The 21,014-nt window shown below is 36.6% G+C and overlaps 1 protein-coding gene across 5 annotated transcripts in view; it reads left to right on the forward strand.

The window, feature by feature from the left end:
- The window catches only part of pde4d (phosphodiesterase 4D, cAMP-specific), a 201,349-nt gene that overhangs the window by 82,316 nt on the left and 98,019 nt on the right, over positions 1-21,014 (forward strand). Inside the window, exon 1 of one of the 5 annotated variants that reach the window (XM_024275309.2) lies at positions 16,028-17,041. The exons of the other annotated variants lie outside the window; for them this stretch is intronic. Coding sequence (XP_024131077.1) covers positions 16,779-17,041 — 263 coding nt within the window. The 5' untranslated portion in view covers positions 16,028-16,778. Of the gene's footprint in view, positions 1-16,027; positions 17,042-21,014 lie in introns of those variants that run through there. 5 annotated transcript variants of the gene reach the window in all.

Here is a 21,014-nt window from a genome sequence, read left to right on the forward strand (position 1 = left end):
CTCTTTACTCACACTTGCAACTTTTGTGCCATTTTTTTTTTTACAGCTTGAAGTGAACATTTTCGTCATTTTGTGGTCTTTTATATGCCTGACTTGCCACTCAAACATCTCTAGAGAAAGAATGGAAAACTTTCATCCTAAGTGGTAGGACATGGCCACTTAGGGTTCAAGAGAGATGGCTTTTAATAAATCTAGCTGGGGGAGTCTCAGAGCCGCTGTAGGCATAAGTAAAGACCTCTGCATGATCCTGCAAATGCCTTTGCAATAAGATGGATTCACTGGCCTCACTGGGCTGCTTGTTCCTGCTGAGCAGGCATTAGGCACGCATGTTTTATAGATTAAACACAATGATGGTGGATATTTGGCCTTCCTTAAAAGAGTATGTTGGAGGTCCTTACTTCTAAAAGTAAGTTCCTTTTGAAAATTAAATCTTAATTTTCAGCCATGACATCTAATAAAGATTTCTTGTAGGAAGGGAGTACATGTAAATACAGGCTGTCCATAGTCTATTAGTGTATTAATGATAGGCTTACATTGACCAGATGGTTGCTTTCAAACATTCTCAATATAACGTGTGGGAGGTTTGAGGTCAATTCTTAATTAGCCTTTGCATTCTTATCAAGTATTACTGGCTTTATTTAAATTCATCCATGTTTGCTTGGTGTATTCATTCTAAATAGATTTTCTTATTTATTATAAGTGGCAGAAACTCAATTTCTCAAAAATAAACCCACTAAAGAATTAAAATCAACCATCCAGTCATTGTCCAATCATAAGAACCGACCCAATGCCGTCAAGAGGCACATACATCTTTTCTTTTTATCCTATAATTTACCTGAGCAGATGCTATTTTTATCTGGGATAATCTGATGCCGTGAAATTGGCTGCTTGTTAGAAAGGCAACCTGCAGCGCAGAATGAAAGGGGTCACGGCTGTGGTGGAAAGTTAGGAAACACAGTCGTACCTGTGGTGTGACGGGGCACTCTGTGTCTCACAATTATAATTTGCAGCGCTGAGAACTGAATCGTTAGGCCTTCCAACGGAAATTCTTTACTGCTTTATGTCTACTTTATCTTGTTTAAGTCTTTGTGCAAAATTGCAAGTGCTGATCCATATTTGTCTATCAGCATGGCTCTTTTTGAAATCTTTGTCCGTACAGCTGTCCGTTATCTCTGCCTGCTTTGTTCCGATTAGGGTCTCAGGGGTTTGCTAAAGCCCATCCCTGCTGTCTGTAAACAAAGGCAGTGAACACCCTGCACAGGTTGGTGTTAACTCTTGTGACATTTCTTCACCCTTCAGTTTTCCAAATTAGAAGGTAGCTCTCATGATAAGTCTCACACCAAGATAAAAAAATTATCTAAGAAATGATATACCCTGACCTTTTTTCTTTCTTGTTTATTTATTAATCAGCTTCAACCCTTTAACCTTTCAAGCGTTACCTCAGTGTTGAACGTAACTCTTTGATTCCAAAAGCAGGTTTGTACTGTGGCCCTGAAGTGCAAATCACATCAACCAATTGACGCAAACACATTTTAAAGGCAATTAACAAAGCAAAATAAATATTTAAAAACGGAATTATATTTTAGAAAACAAAACTAAATTCCAGAAACCATGGATAAATCATGGATAGATGAACTGATATGAGGCATCTTAAGCCTCGTTTCCACTGAGCAGTCCGGTGGTGCGTTCTGATCCGATACTTTGAGCGTTTCCATTGTAAAATGGACCCATTAAACAGCTCCGTCCCATACCTCTTGAGGGTGTCCATCTGTTGTAGGTCCATAAAAAATGGAACGGGACGGTTGGGGTAGAGTTGCTGTTGCTATTTGTTGACAGGAAACAAACACCAATATAGCGCTAAGCTAGCGTTTCAGTTTTCCACTTTACGGTGGAATTCTTCTTAGCCGCCGTCATCCTCTTTCAAACAATATTGAATTCCTGTTATACACGATGTACAAAAAGAAAAGCAAGAAAAAGACGTGCTGCTGGATGACTTCCGTTGTTGTTGCTTTGCTAATGGTCACACTCTAGAGGTCCACACCAACCATGCACAGTAAAAACAAACCGCTCAGTGGAAGTGAGACCTAACTGAGTGGAAATGCTCGCCAGAATTTACTGGACCGCACCGTACTACTCCTAACTGGACCGGACCGTCAGTGGAAACAAGGCTTTTGATGCTTAAACTGTTAGCACTCCTGGACTTGGCCGCCTGAAGTTCTACCTGCACCTCATTGGGGGGCTGGCTAAATCTGGACCTGGGTGAAGTGTTTAGACAATCAACATAAATCGACTGACTGAGTGGAGAAAATCTGCTTTTCTCTTTAGTATCCATTGGAACTAAATTATTTGTATGAACAGCTGAAGACTGGCAAAATCCCTGATAATAAAAGGTTAACAGAATCTCCAGTTGGAATTTGCAAAGCTGCTAAACTTTAGTTTATTTTTTGTCTGTAGGTCAAGTACTGTCAGTTTTCTTTTTAAATGGTTATAGGGCTTGTTAAATGTTCCTCCGTCTTACCAATCAGTCATTCTCATTCTGCTTCATACAGCCTTGACAGTTAGCTAGTGCTGGTGCTCCCTATTTTCTTTCATTTAAACATTTGAAGGATGAGGTCAAAAAAATAAAGAGAAGCTGTTAACTCCTGTGATGCTGAAATTCAATTTAGTTAAAAAGCCTTCACCACATTTTTTAAAACATGTATATGTAGTTCTTCATCTCAGAATTATGCATTCACTTCAAAGAGTATTTAATTAATTTAATTTACACAAGAGCAAAAAGTGTTGTTTTTTTTTTAAATTTTTTTTGCCGTTGAAATGTTCAGAGGATTAATGGTGTCTTAAAAAGTCACACTCCCTCTGCGAGTGTGAGTGCGATTGGAGTTTCTGTTCTTTGTTGTGGCAGTCGGTGATAACAAGTAAGTACATGTCACTCTCCATGGTGTCTGGAGCTTCAGCAGGAGGCCGGCTCCGCCAAAGAGAGAAATGCAACCACAAAACTGGTTTGATTAGGGTGGAGAATCTGCTATAGATAAAAAACAGCATTTTTACACAGTAACTATTTTAACAAGACATCATGCAATCGCTGATTATTATCACCTATTAATTTTTTGTATTGCACAACTTTAATTTCCTTTTTTCGAATGAAATGTTCTGACTTTTACTTTATTTATTTTATGCATGAGTATTTAATAATGTCTGAAAGCATCTTTATTGAAAAGGCAACTCATATTAGCATCATTGAAATCATTTTCAGTAGATGTAATATGCTGTTTTACAAATAACATTATCTTTATTTACATGAGCCCAGATCAAAAGGGGGGAAAAAAAACCTAACAGTCAGTCCTGATATCTTTTGCCTATGAGAAAGGAAAGAGGAGTTGGCACATGCATGAAGTCACTGAGCATGTTTTTGCCTAAAGGGAAGAACAGAGGAGTGAAAGGGGACAACAGAAGGGAGGACAAAGAGCTTTACGCTGCCTCCCTCCTCTGCCTTTTCTGCAAGCATCAAGCTCAGATGGGGTCATATCAGCCGGATCCATTGGGGCCACGGGAGCAACAGAGGGGAAACAAGAGTGGAGAATAGAGTCGATGAGCGTTGGGAGGGGACGTGCTCGATCCTGTTGTCTTAGGAGGAAGTCTACACCTTGTAATGCTTTGTGAAAAACAATGAGCTGCACCTGAAAAGACGGCAAAAACAACCATAACAGAATGGAGTGAGCATGCTTGTGTGGATGAATTTAAATTAAGCCTTAATTCTGTCAAGGAATCCAGTGGGGCTCCCTCAGGAGATAAATATTACATATGTTATCAGATTTTTGCCTCAGGAGAAAGAATATGATCTAACAGGTGTGGTAGAAAACTTATTTTCACCTGAGCTTCTTCTCATGACAGAAGTTATTTCTTCCTATATATCTTCTCATCATGTTGCAATCCTCTCACCAGTCTGCAAATAATTATTTTGTTGTTGCTTCACATTTACATTGTTCTGTGTGACTTGGAAACAAATCTAAAAGTCGATAAACGTCTATGAATAGTTAATGATAACTAAATAGAGAAATTAAAAACAAAAACAAAATTGTCGAAGTTTATCAAAAAAAAAGTTATTTGCATTTCATTTATGTTCAGAAAGAACAAGTTTAAAAATACTGAAAGCAATAGTTCAGAATAACAAGATAAACTGTCAGTAATAAAAGTCTGTGATTGAAAAAAATATATATTTCCAACATTTAACCTCCGCTAAATAATTATTTTATTAATTTGTGTACAGGATTTCTTTGGATTAAATCTTTTCTTATTGGCTGCTGGGTGTGGATTAAGTAAGGGATAATGCCCGATGAAGTGTGCATTATCAGAAATTAACACACAACAAGGAAGACTGAACTGCTGTGGACTAAACATTGTGGATTATTATTACATGTGGATCCGCTGCTCACCTTAAAAAAGAAGTTCTGGTCACATAGTCCAAATGTTCTGTTTCACTACACAGGCTTCTTTACAACAAACTTTTGCTTCATTTTCTGGACAAAAACAAGCTGTAAGAGGTGAACTTTTTCTCTGAGCTGATTCTTTATTTAACCTATTATCAACATATATATCACTTTCCTTAATAATAATTAAAAATGTATTTCTTTTGAAATTGATCATGGTATGCTCGATGACTCCCTTTTTGCTTCCGTGGCATGCGTAATAATGCGCACTTCTTTGAACATTATCCCTTACTTGTTTTATTTACCAGTTGTATTTATTTTTACCATTTCGACTGTAAATACCACACCAGGATAAACACATTGTTTCTTCATTTTTTTTAAAATCAGATAAACAAAAACATTTTATCCACCAAATTAGCTTAAGCTCCCTTTATTTCAAAACTGCTTTTTTAGGAAAAAAAAATTAGTTCATTAAACACAAACAACTGTTTACACAGTAATGCAAATACTTTACTTAATAGAGCTGAATGCCAAAGGCATAAGACTAACTTCATTACGATATATATATATATATATATATATATATATATATATATATATATATATATATATATATAAAATTTAAAATGTGACAATCCTAAAGTATGTTAAATTAAAAAGAAATCAATTCATATTATGTAATTACATAAACTAAATGTTTACCCTCCACTTCTTATGGAAACAAAGTCATATATTTTAGCAAACTTGTTTGAAAATTGTTTAAAACTCACAGCACACCTCAGTTAACCCTTTGCTATAATGGGAAAAGTAAAAGAAAATAAGATTTGCTCTGTTTCAGTAATTCCTTATGATGACATCGTTCATAGCAAAGCTGCCTGAAGCAGAAACAGAACACAGCCTTCCTTGTTTTATTTACACCTTCTGTTTCTCCAGAGGGAACTGTGTGCGGTTTGATAACTTCTTTAATGTCACTCCAGGCAATTTCTGCTGAAAGCTCGCTTCAGGCGAGCCCTTCAATGCAGCTTCAGCTGCAGTGTGTGGCAGGCTTGACATCTTCACAGAAATACTACCTGTAGGTTCACTGTACGGTTAATCTTCGGTTTTTGGATCAAATAACATACATTTTACCTTGTATTTATGACAGTTACTTTCCTTAACGTCTTTGATTTTATTCAGAAGAAGTTTTTTTGGCAGAAGAGTCAATTAGAATATTTCTCACGTCTTGCTTGCAATTTCAGATTTTGTGTGCACATTCAGACATATTTTAAGTAATATGAGCTTCATGTCATCCAAATGTAAAATATAATAACCATTTTCAAAAAAAAAAAAAAAAAAAATCAACCTAAAAGTAAATATAGTAGAATATTATGAGCTGGACGTTTATTGTATAATGTAACTTGTCCTAATGATCTGAAGCAAGAAGACTATTATAATTAGTTGGCTCAAACTTTTATGTCTTAAGTTGTATTTTACAAGCTGTTAATGTCCCTCTCTGATCATTAGGGATGTCAAAAGTATCGAAAATTGATCGAGCAACTGTAGTATCATTTGAAAGCCGCAGATATGAACAAAATTAAGTTAGTTAAAGGGTATGAAATCAATCAAGTTGTAAAATAATTGATTTCTGGCAAACTGCAGTTTCTCTTTCTGCTTTGTTTCTCTACCGTCTTTGTCTTATGAACGTGAAATGCAGACAAAAAGATGTCCAATTATCATCTTGCTTCCTTCAAGTCAATACATGAATACATTTCTCTATTAAATGCCATGCATTATTATTTATAGCATATTATTTCTAAGAAATACCAAGATTTTAGCGTTTTGGTTAAAGAATCTGACTTTATTGTATTGTCAAAAAGTTTGTTGAATCCTTTACGTATCAATTTGTGGACCATGTATCGTGATGCATATTGAATCGTGTCTAAAGATCATCTTATGATCTTTTGTAAAAGTGTACACATTGTTTTTAATAATGTTTTTGCTGTTTTTAGCCAACATTTCTTTTTAGAAGAGTTGTTTTCTAGGACATAGTTTCTACAGAGCGGCAGTAGTTCATTAGAAATTAGCCTCTGAGTTGTGGGCGGGACTGTTGGCAGTGAGTAAGCCTGCACTCATTTCCCATCATCCCTTTGTTTAACCCTTCAACATCTGAGATCTCATCAGCGATGCTTAAACACTTTAATCTTAATTTTCTACAAGAACATGTTAAAACATGATTTTAATTTTAGTGGGTCTTTGAATATTTTTCTTTGATTAAAGAATATACAATTTATAACTTTAAGTTCAGTCATTTCTCTAATTTTAAAGTCAAATTAGAGCCAGTAGAATGTGTTGTTTTTCTCCTGTTTCGAGCAGACAGGCGGAAGCTTTCTTTCTGTCACCACTGTGTTTACCGCTACGTGCACTCCCAAAGCCGTGCTGATCTTCTTGTCCTTATCTCCCTCATTCGTTCCCTCTCAACCCCTTCTTCTGTCCTCTCATGGTCATTTGTATTCATCCTTTTTCATTGATGTCACCCTGTGTCACTTACAGTGCGCTTTCAGCTCCCCTCTTGCTCATGAGCCGCTCTGCTAGTTCTCCTCCTTCACTCTTCAGCCTGGTGGTTTTGCCTCCAGGCTGTTTATTTCCTCACTGCATGGTAGACTATATGAAAATGCTTTCTAAATGAACATCACCTAGGTTTAAATAAGGCTCGTACACAAAGCATTACAATTTGCACTTAGAGCTCGCACAGAATCATAAAATTGTAGTTCAGTTTTGCCTCATTCATATCGTACTTTGACAGTAAAAACAATATATTTAAGTTTTTATCTAACTGGGTAAAACAAAATGGTTTGGTCATTGAATTGACAACTGTGTTGCTGTATTGGATGGCTAAGTTTTTTCTTTATAAACCATTCTATCCATAATTTCCCAATCTTGTTTGCTAAATTCATCTATCTTGCTGATAGAGCATTTGCATTTTCTAAATTAGCTTAATACAATATTTTACTCTTTCCTCTGCCAAGGCGGTGGAAAAAACCTTTCATCACATTTTTCCCACCAGTGGTTGAGCCATCGTCTTGCTTCTTTAAAAATTAGAACAAATAAATAGAAGTTTTTGGGGGCATATTCTTTCATTTTGCTTTTCTTTGCCCTCCTTTTGCAGAAAGTGGCATTGGTGGAAAGATGCAGAGCAAAAGCTGAGTTTAGAAACGCTGTCATGTATTAACATGGTTTTTATTGCACAGAAAACTCTGTAAGAGCCTTTTTTCTTGTTGCTGAAGGTGGCTCCAGTTAGCTTTTAAATTTTAAAAGTTGATTGCTTTTCCTGCAGGCTCTGGCCTACCTAGAGGTAGCATCTTTTATATGTTAATTCTCTAAAAGGCCACCTGCTTAAGAGGAGGAAAATATTGGATTGTACTCTGGAAAAAGGATAAAAAAAATCATAATAAGAACAATGGTGGCTGTAATATCGGGGTCTAATTGTAAAATGAGGACAAGTTCAGTTGTGACAATGCAAACAAATCAGGAATTTGTTCTCAACATTTCATGTTAAATCTAAAAGCTTTGTGGAAAAAAGTGACTTTCCTGCAGATTTAGCTCCGAAGGCTCCACCATGAAGCTCTTGTTGCTTGTCATTTTCTTCATTTTCTTTGAGTCACTGGAAGCTGCTGCCTCAACACAGCTCAGAAAGACTTTTTACGTCATGCAACCATAAAAGATTGGCAGTTTTTTGCTATTAATTCTGACAAACTGAGGTTTCTCTTGGATGTGCAGTCTGCTTATTTTCTTTTTTTTTTCTCACACATGCTCTGCATTGCATTTCCGTTGTTGGTTGTGGTCCAGTCCAGCATCCAGTTATTAATTCATTAGTTTGTTTGTTTTCACGAATACTTTCACATCTTCTGCCAAGATAAAAAAAACGGGTTACTGGAGAAACTTTAAAAAAAATCTCCAAAGATGATTAATTTAAAGATTAATTTACGATCTCTTTTTTAAATTATATTTTATTTAGGATGGACTACAGAATAAAATAGAGGGAAAACACATTTTAAAATGATGAGCAGCATAAGCAGAAATCCATCCAAATATGACATTTTTTCTGTTTAATTTACAATCTCATTCTGCAGGAAATTTTATTTAGAAAAAGTGAAGGAAAGTGAAGTCAGCCTGTTCCGTTCCACCTGGTCCGACCCCACAGCTTGTATTTTAGGTCGGAACCAATTATCGTGGCAGTGGGTTAGTGAGATCTGATCCCCGGTGAGATCTGATCACAGAACACCAACGGGCGTGCTAACATGGACTGCAGGCTCTTGAGCAGCATGAGGAAGTGCAAATTTAATGTGGCCTGGTTGGAGGAAAGTTAACTCTCTACTTGGTTGATGCTGGTGGAGGGGGATGTGTTTGAAACTCACCGCATGTTTTACCAGCATGACTGTGAAATAGGCATCAAATTCTGATTTAAGTGGTCTTCGGGGGGGTTTAAAAAGTCAAAGATTTAACTCGTGTGAACTTGAGGAAGTGCAGCTTTATTTTACTTGATCACCATAATGATGCAACAACTTTCAATCAAATATTTCGGCTCAAAGTGGTCCATAGATGCTGCTTGCAATGCATCAGAAACAGAAACAAAGTTGTGGATCCTTTCGAGTGTTCCTGCTGATGAGAAAGTGCATTGGTATTTGGGTTGCTACTTTACAGCAATGATATCCCTGCCTTAATCCTTAATGTGACATTGGTGAATATAAATTTCCTATAAAGGGGCCTTAGGGTTTGTGTATGTCCTTAAGCACCCACTTGATGGAGTATTGTCTTTCTCAAGGGACGCCCAACTTCATGTTTCCCGAGTAATGCTTCCAGCATACCCTTAGTGTGACCTTTAGGAAGACAGGGCACGAAAAAAGGAAAATTTCCCCTCTTCCTGCTCAAAAAACCTAACTTAACAAATGCTGCCATCTAATGGACAGATGTACTAAATGTACTGCACACTCAATTTGATCTCAGTATCTTTAGAGAGAAAAAGATATTGTATAAACAGAGAAGCATCTGGCTCCACATTAGATATTTATGTGCAAACGATGGATGAATGGATGGATGATGGATCTTCTCACACTCATGAAATCTTGCACACAGTAGATTAAAATGCATGCTAAAAGTAAAATGAATATTAAGTAAAAAGTGTTAAAAATAACAATTAACATAAAAAAGAGAATAAAACCCAATAAACCTGCATTATATGTTTCTTTTTTATTAGACACTGCTTGTTTAAATGAAATATAACATTATTTTGATCATCATGGCCTTCATGGTTCCAATCTTTGCTGGGTTTCCTCTCTGTGTGGATTTTCTTTGCTCTCCTTGTGTGCGTGTGTGTGGGCGTGTTTGTGGGTGTGGCCACTAGGCTTCCCTTAGTCCAAAAAACATCCTTCATAGGTTAATTGTTACTCTAATTTGTTCCTAGACGTGTTCATGGTTGTGGGGCTATGTGACAGACAAATTAGCCACCTGTTGAGGTTGTAACCTACCATCACCCAATAGTGTATTGGATAGGCTCCAGCAACCTCAAAAAGGATTAAGCAGGTCTGGAAAAAGGATGGATGGTTATTTATGAATTGTACTTTTTTTTTTTTTTTTAATCAAACTGATTTTAATGGTAGTTTTTCATTAAATCACAGGAAATTATTGACTGTGCAATGACACTACAAGCATTAAGGACATTACAGTAAAACCTTTTTCAGAAATTAGCCAGGTGCTTAATCGTCCTAATGCATAGAATCCAAAGTGGACATTTGAATTAAAATTGTTTTTGCAATATTATTTTGAGGACATTGTTTTCTTGATGACTGTCTGATGTCTGACTCTTAAAATGTTGGCTATTTTCTCTATTTAGCACCACTATAGGCATGTAGAGTAGACGTTAGGGGCGAGGATAACCTTAATTTTATTTTAAGTGTTGAAATTTGATGATAGGATATTATTTATTGAATTGAAATAACATACTGGACTCTACTGATTGTCTTCCATCCTCATTTTGTCTAAAACCAAAGTGAATTAAGGACAAAACCTCCAACATTTTGCAGTATTTTTCCTTGCCTGAATCTTCCCTCAATAGGTCTTCACCCTCTTTGACCCTGGAATGGAGTGAGCATCTGCTTGCTTTGGGCTGGTAAATGTCTCAGTATCAATCTATGGTGTTGCATACATTTTGAATGCTATGATGGAGTAAATGCATTTTTCAAAGCCTGTTTATATACTTCGATTTCACAAGTGGTAATACTGCAGCTACAACTACTGCAAAAGAAAACAGTGTTTTTTTTTATTTTTTTCAACTTTTTTAAAGTTGCTTTCTTCACACACTCATACAGCAAGAATTTGCTGTTAACAAATGCATTTGTCATAAATGTAATCAAAATCAATAATTAAGTAAAAAAAATATTATCAATTCAATTGATTTACTTAATCAGAAACAATTTACCTCAGTATTTCTGCTTTGCTTTTCTTTTTTTACTGAATCCCGCAGTACTGAAATTTGTCCAGGTGAGGGAGACAGAGCTGCATCTAGAGCTGACAGTCTTTTTTTAAAACTATCTTGTGATTTAAAGTTGAACAAAAATGAAACTTGAAAAGAGAGATCTTTTACATTAAAAGCAAAAAAAAATGTTAAAAAAATTTTTCATTAATAAAGAGGATTTCACAAATTGTTTTTATTTTTTAACTCTTTGCGTTAAAATTGATAAGATAAAAAAACAACAGGTGCAATAAATCAATTATTTGCCTTTTTAAAATTTAAAAAGAATTGTTAATGTTTTTGTATTTTTAACAGTACTTTTGTTGATATGTGATAGCTTTTGCATTCAAGTCACTTGAATATCGGCGTAAAACTAGTATTTAGTAAATTCAATTATTAGCAAAAAATGAATAAATAAGGTTTTTATTTTTTAATTCTATTTATTTTATTTCATTTCCTTTTAAAGCGACTGGAAAGTCTGGTTCTGACTAAGTTGAACAAAAGCAGCACATGTCCAGCAGAGGGCGCTCTAAGCTCCAGGTTCCTGCCAAGGTTCTGTGCTCAGTGGAGGAACTTGAACATTGTAACATGTCAATTTATCTGGAAAGTGTCCGCCCTAAAACTAAAAAGACTGTGTGTTCTTTCTGTTCTGTTCTTTCAAGTACGGGTCACACCAACGCTTGTATGGGTCAAGCCTAGAAAACAATCAGATTTGTGACAATTAAAGACACTTACAGGAAGCCCTTTAGCTAGCCCAAACTAGCCTCATCTACTAATGTGATTTCTTAACCAGTTTTGACGGTTAAACAGGGAAAACTAGAACCATCAGGAAGTGGCTTGACTAGCAATTACTGTCAAAGAATCTTTAGTAAATATTAAATGTATTATTAAAAAACTAATGCTTGATGAAAGGAGGCCTTTGCATAGTGTGAATAATATATTCAATTTTCTTTGACTATTAGGCATTGACTGCCTTTTATTCTCTTTTAATTAATTAAACACTATTCTTTTTACCTCTGATTTGTTTGACAAGACTTGTGTTTTCATAATTGCTCCATTAGAGACCAAAACTTTGTCGATTTTTATATTCTAACAAATAAAGCTCTATTGTTTTGGCAGGTAGTTGTGTGGGCTGTTAAGATAAAAGTCAGGAGTCATTAAGAATTCAGAAGAGAAGCCTGTTGTTTCCTTCACAAAAATGGTCATTCAAATGCAGCCTTATCATATTTCTTTTGTGTGTTGTCGCAACACTCATGTGTGCGAGTGTGCCTATTCTTATGTCTTTGATATATATTTTTTGTTTGCCTTAAGTCCGTTGGAGTGTCTGGATGTACTTTACTTGCAGCTTTGTAGATTGCCTTCTCTTTTCTTGCTTTTGTTCTTGGAGTCTTCAGTTCTTGACAAATCCACTTGTTTCTTTCTATCCACGTTGCCCTTGGTAACTAGGGAGGAATGCTCATAGACGTCATGCGCAGCAATGGGGAGCGGTTATGAAAAAATATTTCACAAGGCATCAGGAAAGTAAAGGACTGCTAGTAGAGCAAATCAGAAACACTAAACAGTTAAAGCTAAAGGGGGAATAGTTTGAATGTTGAAAAAAATTATTTGAAATCTAAATCTTATAATTATAAAAAAAAAGCTTTCTGGTATTTTAATACTGTAGATATTTATATGTAGCCTCACCTACATACATAAATATATCTAAGTGATAAATTAGAGGCAATTTATGCTGCAGTGTTCCTAATAGAAACACATTGACTTATATATTTATATATAAAGAGAGAGAGAGAGAGTTTTGATTTCAATAATCTGTTGCCTCCCTTGCTTGTCTTCTGTGTTCTGGCTGGGTACCAGATGTGTGGTTTCATAGTATAATCATATTTTCCACTTTTTCCATTACCTTAATGTTTTTTACTGCAATTCCGACAGACTCCCTGAAGTTTAATGAAGAAACAATTTTCCAAACCCTGTTGGAAACCTTCTGCATTTGCTTGTAATGTTTAATTCTTGACATTTTTTTAGCAGATCTGTGATTTTTCGAACTTGGTTGGAAAAAAATACAGTTTTATTGTGGAGATTAGCCACTCTGACAGTTTAAAATAAAGATGCCTTCCCACGGGGACAGTCCCACAGAGCTGCTTTAAATGGGCAGAGAATCGGTTTGGTTTACTTTCACACGGAAAAGTGAATCAGAGACAGAAGTGTTTGGAAAAAACACGTTTAAAACACTTTTCACCTTTGATTTACATTTCCTTTACTTTCTTGTGATTCTGTCTTTTGCACTTTTACGTGTTTTTTTTTTTTTTAGATTAAATTCAATTTTTTTTTCCTTCTCTCGAAATACCACCCTTACATCATCAGCTGACTTTAGCTCATGTCATTCAAAACACATTGGGTTCAGCCTGGACACATTCGGTTCACTTAAAGTCAACCAGAGTTCGTTTTCCTTGATTACCTGAAACACATTTTCAGTCTGAGTACACCTAAGTGGACCCTGGTCCGGGACCAAAACAATCATTGATCTTTCCAGGCGGTCCGGTCCAATGGACTTTTTAGCAGTCTGGGGGCTCCCTATGTGGACGGAGACCCTCGTTCTCACGAAGAGCGTGCTGTACTTTGGTGCTTATTTTCAACCCATTTTAATTCATATTTAATTGACTCAAAAAAGAGCCCATCTAAGTTTAGATGGGATTGTCTTTAGTTTGGAAATTCCTTTCATTAAGATGTTTGATTTCTTTCCTTCTTTATACAATACAATAGTCTCTTCTTTGGATAGTGGCAGTAATGCGAGCTGCAGATTTGTATGTTTTTTTTTCTTTTTATTAACAGATTCTATCTTACTGGGTTTCTTTGTCATCTATTTGTATGGAATAGTGATTTGCCAATCTGCTCCCATGAGGTGAAATTATTCAAATTGTATTTTATTCATATTTATTGAGGCAGAATTAAAAATAACGTGATGTTTAGCTGCTCTTGTGTAAAGTCCCACTCCGATCATCTTTTGATCGATTTTTCAGTGTCCCCATTGGTCTTTTAATTATGATGATCTTGTTTTTAGCCAAATTAAAAAAAACTGTTTTTTAGAATGCAGTTTCTGTAGGAGCCAGATTCCAGCTCACATGAGGAAAACAAAGATGTACATGGATCTCCTTGTTAACCAGTGGATGCTTCAAAATGAACAAAGCAGGGAGTTTGTGGCCCACCCAGCATATTTTCTATATAACAAATAACATTATTTTTAAGCTGCATTTTCTTCCATTTATTTGCATAAAAAAATACTCAGAAATGCTATTTTAAGCCTAATTTTCTTTATAAATGCCCTGAATTATAAGAAAAAAAACACAATAAACACAAATTTCTTTAAAGAGTGTCTGTAAACTTACATTAGTTTATACTAAATACTTATTAAAATCATGTATCTTGGAGCTTGATAATTACTTATTCTCATATTTACTCACTGTTTGATGAAACTACATTTTAACTACAATGTCAACATGTCAACATCAGTACTGATCTTAGCGCTGATGTGCTGTCAATGGCTGTGTGGCACAGTTGAAAGTTTGCTCTTCTGAGACTCAGGGAAACAAAACTGAGATTCTGAGATGATTTAATATTACAGTTGACAGGTTCTATTTTCAGCTCAAGTCAGCACGATACAGTTACATATTTATATCTTTAGCACATTCAGTGAAACAGGATGACTCATTTTTACACCAGTTGTTTAAATAAGGAATGCTTAAATATGGATTTTTGGACTGTATTTTTATTTTTTGTGGTTTATGTGTTTACTCTTTAAAGACCAGGGCTGGGTTTATAAAATTGATTTTAATCGATTTACATGTTGATACAATGATCAATCCATAAAAATAGAGGTCGATCTAGCACATAAAGCTACAGTCCACTAGCTTAATGCTAATGTTTAATGGAATTTCCCATAGTACGGCTAATGCTAACAAACACCCGGTCGTCGTAGACACACATTACTGACTAAATGAACATCTTCATAATCACAGACATTAATTTTCCAAACTCTTTTAACGGAATATTTTTTAATGTAACCATTTGTGGTCTAAAGCGCCATTTTTTGTTCATACTTTCTTCTTCTTCTGGAATAAGGTGTAATGCTATAGCGCGATCGCCACCTAGTGGCCAAACTGAAACGCCCTCCAGGAGAGGAAGAACAATTTTTGGAACTTCCCCATTTGAGAATCCATGTAACACTCTATTCTATTAACAATCTTATTATTATTTCACTAATATATTTTACACTTTGTGACCTGTGAAACGATGTAAAAGATTATTAATGTATTTCTAAACAAATTAGTCTAAACCTTTTAATTGAATGGGTCAAAAGAATCGAGAAAAACAAAAATCTGAATCGAATCGATTTAGGCTCTGGTGAATCAAATCGAATTGATTCTGGAAATTATTATTAAAACCTAGCCCGATTAAAAACCCACTGTTATGACAATCGTTTTTTTTGTGTGTGTTTTTAACATGTTCTTTGACATTTTCTCATGATGGAGGACATATGATAAGAAAATTAGGATTAAAATTGCATTTTTTAATTACTTATTTTTTTCATAAAAAACAGGATCAGACACAAAAACGCCATCAGAAAAAGCTTGTAGCTCTGAGCTTCAAATCCGTACAGCTTGATTACTCCAATATTGTTCAATGTTTTTTTTGCACCTGCAGTGTTAGTTAGAAGTTGTGAGCTGGCTGTAAGCTAGCAGGAGAGCGTGTAAACAGATGGATTATGAGGAAGGAGGCAGGCTTTTTACACACCAACTGTCCCGCCTACAACTCCGAGGCAAATGATGAACCTTTACCGCTCTGCATAAGCTATGTTCTAGAAAATTACATGATTTTTTGATATAATCATAATTTTATAAATAATTTAACACTAGATTAAAAGATGATTGGAGTGCGACTTTAAAACTAAATCAGAAGATTAAAACAGTTTTCTTAACATCATCTTATATAAACTTTCTCTGACTTTAACATGCATGCAAATGTTGTACGCAGGCCCAGTATTTAGCATGGTATTACTCATGCTCACCAGCACTCCCTCTCTCTGTATTCCTCAGTTTTTCTCCTCTGTGTTGTGTCCTCTCCCTCTCTCTGAAACACTCACACATACTCACGCTCTGCTCAGCTCCAAAGGATCACTAGCGTATAAGCTGGCTGCAGTCAGCAGTCAGTCTCTGTGTGTAGAAGGGAAGGAGCCAACGATTAACTGCTTAGACTGGATGCATCAAAAACACTGCGAAACCTGTCGGTGTTTCGTCATACTGGACTGTTTTTTTTCCTTCAACCTTTTTCTACAACTTTTGGCTAAAATGGATTGAGTTCCGATTTTCTGCATGGTGAAACTCTTGCAGGGGATTATTGTACTGGATTGTGTGGAGTTCTGCTGTATGCAAGGCGGAGAAAGGGCTGGGATGGAATTCCCTGCTTCTTTGCATCCTGCCCTCCCTCCTGCCGTCTTTCATCCTGCCCTCATCTTCTTCCTTGCACTTTCACAGCAGACATCCAGTGCAGAGCAGACAGAGACGGCCGCTCACACTGCTTCAGTTCTTCTGGTGGCTCAGTTCAAGAAGAAGAAATAGAGACCACAGATTTTTTTTGTATTTTTACTTTTGTATCTCTGACACCAAAGGAGGTGGTGCTGTGAGAGATAACCAACAGTGTTTTTTTTTTCTCACCACATCATCAAAGGGGACTTTGGACTTTATTTTAAGCAGATTTATGACTAACTGACAAAGAGTGGCAAAACCTCACTTTTTGATACCTTTCCACTACCTCCTCCGCTAATACGAACGCCCGCCGGTGGAGTTTGAGGTGGTGAAGCCGGGGTCGGCATGGCCCAACAGGGAGGCATGGGGGTGACCCACCAGGACACCCTGGCAGTGCCACCCATGCCCAAACACTCCGGCCTGAACGAAGACCTGGTGAAGATCCTGCGGGAGAACCTGCTGCAGCCCGAGAGACCGCGAGGACACAGGCGGTCCCCTTCCTCCATCTCCCCCCGCCTCTCTCCTCGCAACTCGCCACGACTGCTTCGCCGCATGCTGCTCAACAACAACATCCACAAACAGAGGCGCTTCACTGTTGCACACACATGGTGAGGCTCGACTTTTCGGATGCTCTCTGAGGTCCCTCGCATACGTCGGCTAATAAAACGTATGTTTGCTTTTGGTCTTGTGGCCTTAGCTGCACCTGTGGCAAAACTTTCAAGGTCGGAACTTGTTTGTTCAGCACTGTGTGCGAAGGAGGGACGATCGATAAGCCGTTTGAGTAATTAAACTTTATTTGCAGTTAAGCATAAATAAATGCTTTCACCTCACAGAGATGACTGGAGCGTGTGTCAGAAAATCTAATGTGAAGGGTTTTTTTGTGTGAGATCTCCTAGGAAACCCTCTTCTCACCTTTAGATAATGAGTTTCTGTCTTGATCATCCTTGATTTCTATTCCACAGTCTCAGCCCCTCCCCGTCCTTTTATGTCTATTACCTGTTCTTACGTGACCCTCATTTATTCTTCTATGTCTGGACTCCTTTCTTATATTTTCTCTACTTTTGTCTTTCATCTGTCACTGCTTTAGGCTGCTCTGCATTTTTTGGATTATTAATTACCTGTGTGATTGTGTCTGTCTACCGGCTTCAGCTGCATGCGCCCATATCTCATCCTTTCCCCTTTGACTGATAGCTATTCCCCTCTAAACCTTTCTCCTCATTCTTCCCTCTGACCAAATAAATCTCTTCCTTCTTCTCATTTTGGTACCCCCACTGCCTGCTATTTTTGTCTCACTCTCCATTTTCCACGATCCATCTTTCTTTCTCTCTTCATTTCTCCCCCCTCTACCCCGTTTCTCTTATTCTGGCGTTCCACTTCTCCTGCTTCTTATCACATTCTTTAAAAAAAAAAAACACCTTCTTGTTGACATCTACCTCCAGGACAAATTCAAATGTTTTTTCTTCTATTATTTTAGCTCAGTCAGGCGTTGAAATCCTAAAGCAAGCATAAAAAAACAAATGGATCACATGTTGATTGTACTAATTGTTAATCGCACTAACAAGACCTGCCTCCTTCACCATCCTGCACCAAGTCTTGCACTTACGTCAGTTGATCTGCTCCCCAGTGTCCATTGGACTTTCTATAACCACAGAGGTGAAGATTCTGCAATGAGCTCAGCCTGCACATTAGGCAGGCTTCATCACTTTACATCTTTCATTAGACCCATTTTCTATGGTCTTTGATGGCGTGCATAATGTGGTTTGTTTCATTATCGCTTTTATTTTATTTTCTTGATTGCTTGCTACAGAGATGCTACGACATTTTATGGCTTTGTAGTTTTGCATCCATGCATCTGCAGCTTGCAACTTATTTCCCAAGGTTTTAAAAAGGTATATAAATGAATAATGATATTTCCGATAGTAAATGTCAGCAGACGATTGTAATCGTTATTTGGTGCAGAAACATATTCGCAAAAGGCTTACAATTCGGCGAGCACAATATCCTCACAGCATCAATAAATCTCTTAGAACAATATTGCAGTTTTGAAAACAATATTAAGAGGCAAAAAGGGATTAACAGTTTGACTGGGTCTGCTTTTATAAATCATTCAAAGTCTCTGGAGGATGGGGCATAATCTATGATCTTCAGTTCTTTGCACAGAGCTGCATTGAGAAAAAAAAAATCATTTATAGATGGTTGATATAACCACATGGGTGAGAAATTGCATTCGGAAACCTCTACCAGCCGCTTGATGTAGAGTTGCTTTCTGAAAATTCCTGTTTGCTTTGTTCAGATGTGATGTTGACTTCTTCAGGCTCTGAAGCTTTAGAGGATGGAAACTACGGTTGACACTTGTGCCGTGGTTAGATTAGGCTATGCGCTCTGAGCGAAAAAATGACTGACCAGAATGTGATCAGCAAAAACAAATCTAGAGCCTGTGTGCGTTTGAGTTTGTATCATTGCCCTGGGCAAACGTGACATAGTCCCTGGGGATGGCAGCATTCATGCAAAAAAGTGCATTGAGATTTTAGAGCACCATATGCTGCTGTCAAGACAACATTATTCCAGGGGGTCTTCATGCATTTTTCAACAAGAAATAAAGTCCCAGGTCTGGGCCACATTCAGCACACATTACAAAGACACCCAGCTAAAGGAGCTGACTGCAACTCTTATCTCTCCCTATGGAAAATAGTGGGGACAGTTTGAAAACATAATGAGGCTGGTAGCCCTGCGTCTCTTCAACGACTAGGATTTGGAACTAGAACAGAAACTGAGATTACAGAAAATGTATATCAATAACTGCGTTTCCAACTCCACAAAATTCACAAAACATAATTTTGCAATATATTGTTTCTATTAAATCATAATTATGCGAATAAATGAACTAACTCATGAAATAAGTCATTCAAAAACATGTTGACAGGTGTGAACAATACTTTCATTTACAGCAGATGCATTCAAATTTCTGCCATGGTACTAGTGGCTCATCATCATCTATCAAAGGAGACATCGGCGTCTTTTTCAGGCCGTGGAGCGGCTACAGATGAAATGATTTTGGGAAATCGTGGTTGGTGATTTTACTGAGGAGCTGTGGATCCAACAATTCCACATGTCACGCTCAACTTTTGATGAGCTGTGTGATGCTGTTTACACCCCACCATCTTAGTGTCGTATCCATTAGTTGATCAAGTGTTTCTATTGCAGTTTTGTGAAATATATCGATTTTGATATGGCTCAAAAACCACCTCCTCTGGGTGCAAAAACATATTTTTGATTGTCATTTTTCCATTAGGTAAATCAAATTTGTGCAATTTCATAGTCAATGGAAACGCAGCTATTGTTTTCATACTTACCATATTTTCCATACAATAGGGTTCACCAATTTATAAGGTGCACCATCGATAAATGAACTATTTTGAACTTATGTCATGTAAAAGGCACAATAAACTATAAGTCGCATTAAGCGAGACAAAAAAGTGAGGAACAAGTTAGACTTTATTAAGTGCGTTCACAGTAATTCAAGGGCTATGTCTGAATTCCCTCCCTAATCCCTAACAACTAAAAGCTATTTAGTGCAGGACTGTCTAGTGCCCTGGATTTTAAGAGCAATTTGGACACCATGCTCCCTCCTTTTTTTTTTTAAACGTCAAGTATGACGTCACTGATTTTGAAAATGTAATTGATATAAGTTTTTTACACCTTCTATTTGTTCTGTTCTGATGTTGAAAACATTGATAGTTTATTTAAAAATTACTTTTAAACACATTTTTTTTTTTTTTACAGAAATTGTTTAAACGCAATTATTGTGGTCTATATTCGCTAATGTTGTGGGCAACAATGCACACTGCATTTTCGCAAAGACTTCTGGGGAATCTCTAGGCCAATCAATTTTGGAATTGTAGATTCAGACAGAACTACAAAATGGGACACACTTTATGGTTCACTAAGTAGTGAGTAGTGAAGAAATACGGACATACCTTGGAACTTGATTGTGACATGCTACATGCTAACCATGTTAGAAGCATTAGCCGTGTTAGTGCATTCACAAACCAGACTGAGACCGCTAAGACAAATGTTTTTGTGATTATGCTAACCCTCAACATTGCTAAAGTTAAATAAGACACTAAGAATATAAATGTTTTTTTTTTTTTTTTCAACTTTGCCAACATCTTATGTTCTAGCCTTGGGCACAGTACTAATCACACCGTCTGCTAAACTTTAATCGTCATTCAGAGAAAAACAATCAATTTAACTGTAGGAACTGTAAATATCTACTGAATCTTGAAAAGTTTTTTTTCTTAAAAGTTTATTTCTTTAAATTTCAGCTGTTAAACAAAATAATTACTTTACATAATTAGTGATTTAACCTGTACGAATTTAAAAGAAAAATATGAGAATATCTCAGGGTCTTTTCTGACGGAGAAATATCAACACCATTTATGGTTTTGTTTTCAGCAAATTTTATCAAAAGAGCAGCAAACTCCACGTGCCAGTGTGCTAATAGATTAATCTACCATGGCAGTAGAATGCTGCACCTGCTTGAATTCACTCACTGACTGAGAAGGTATAAGAGTGGGTTAT

Source organism: Oryzias melastigma, linkage group LG9 (genome assembly GCF_002922805.2).
Source record: "Oryzias melastigma strain HK-1 linkage group LG9, ASM292280v2, whole genome shotgun sequence".
NCBI classification, from domain to species: domain Eukaryota; kingdom Metazoa; phylum Chordata; class Actinopteri; order Beloniformes; family Adrianichthyidae; genus Oryzias; species Oryzias melastigma.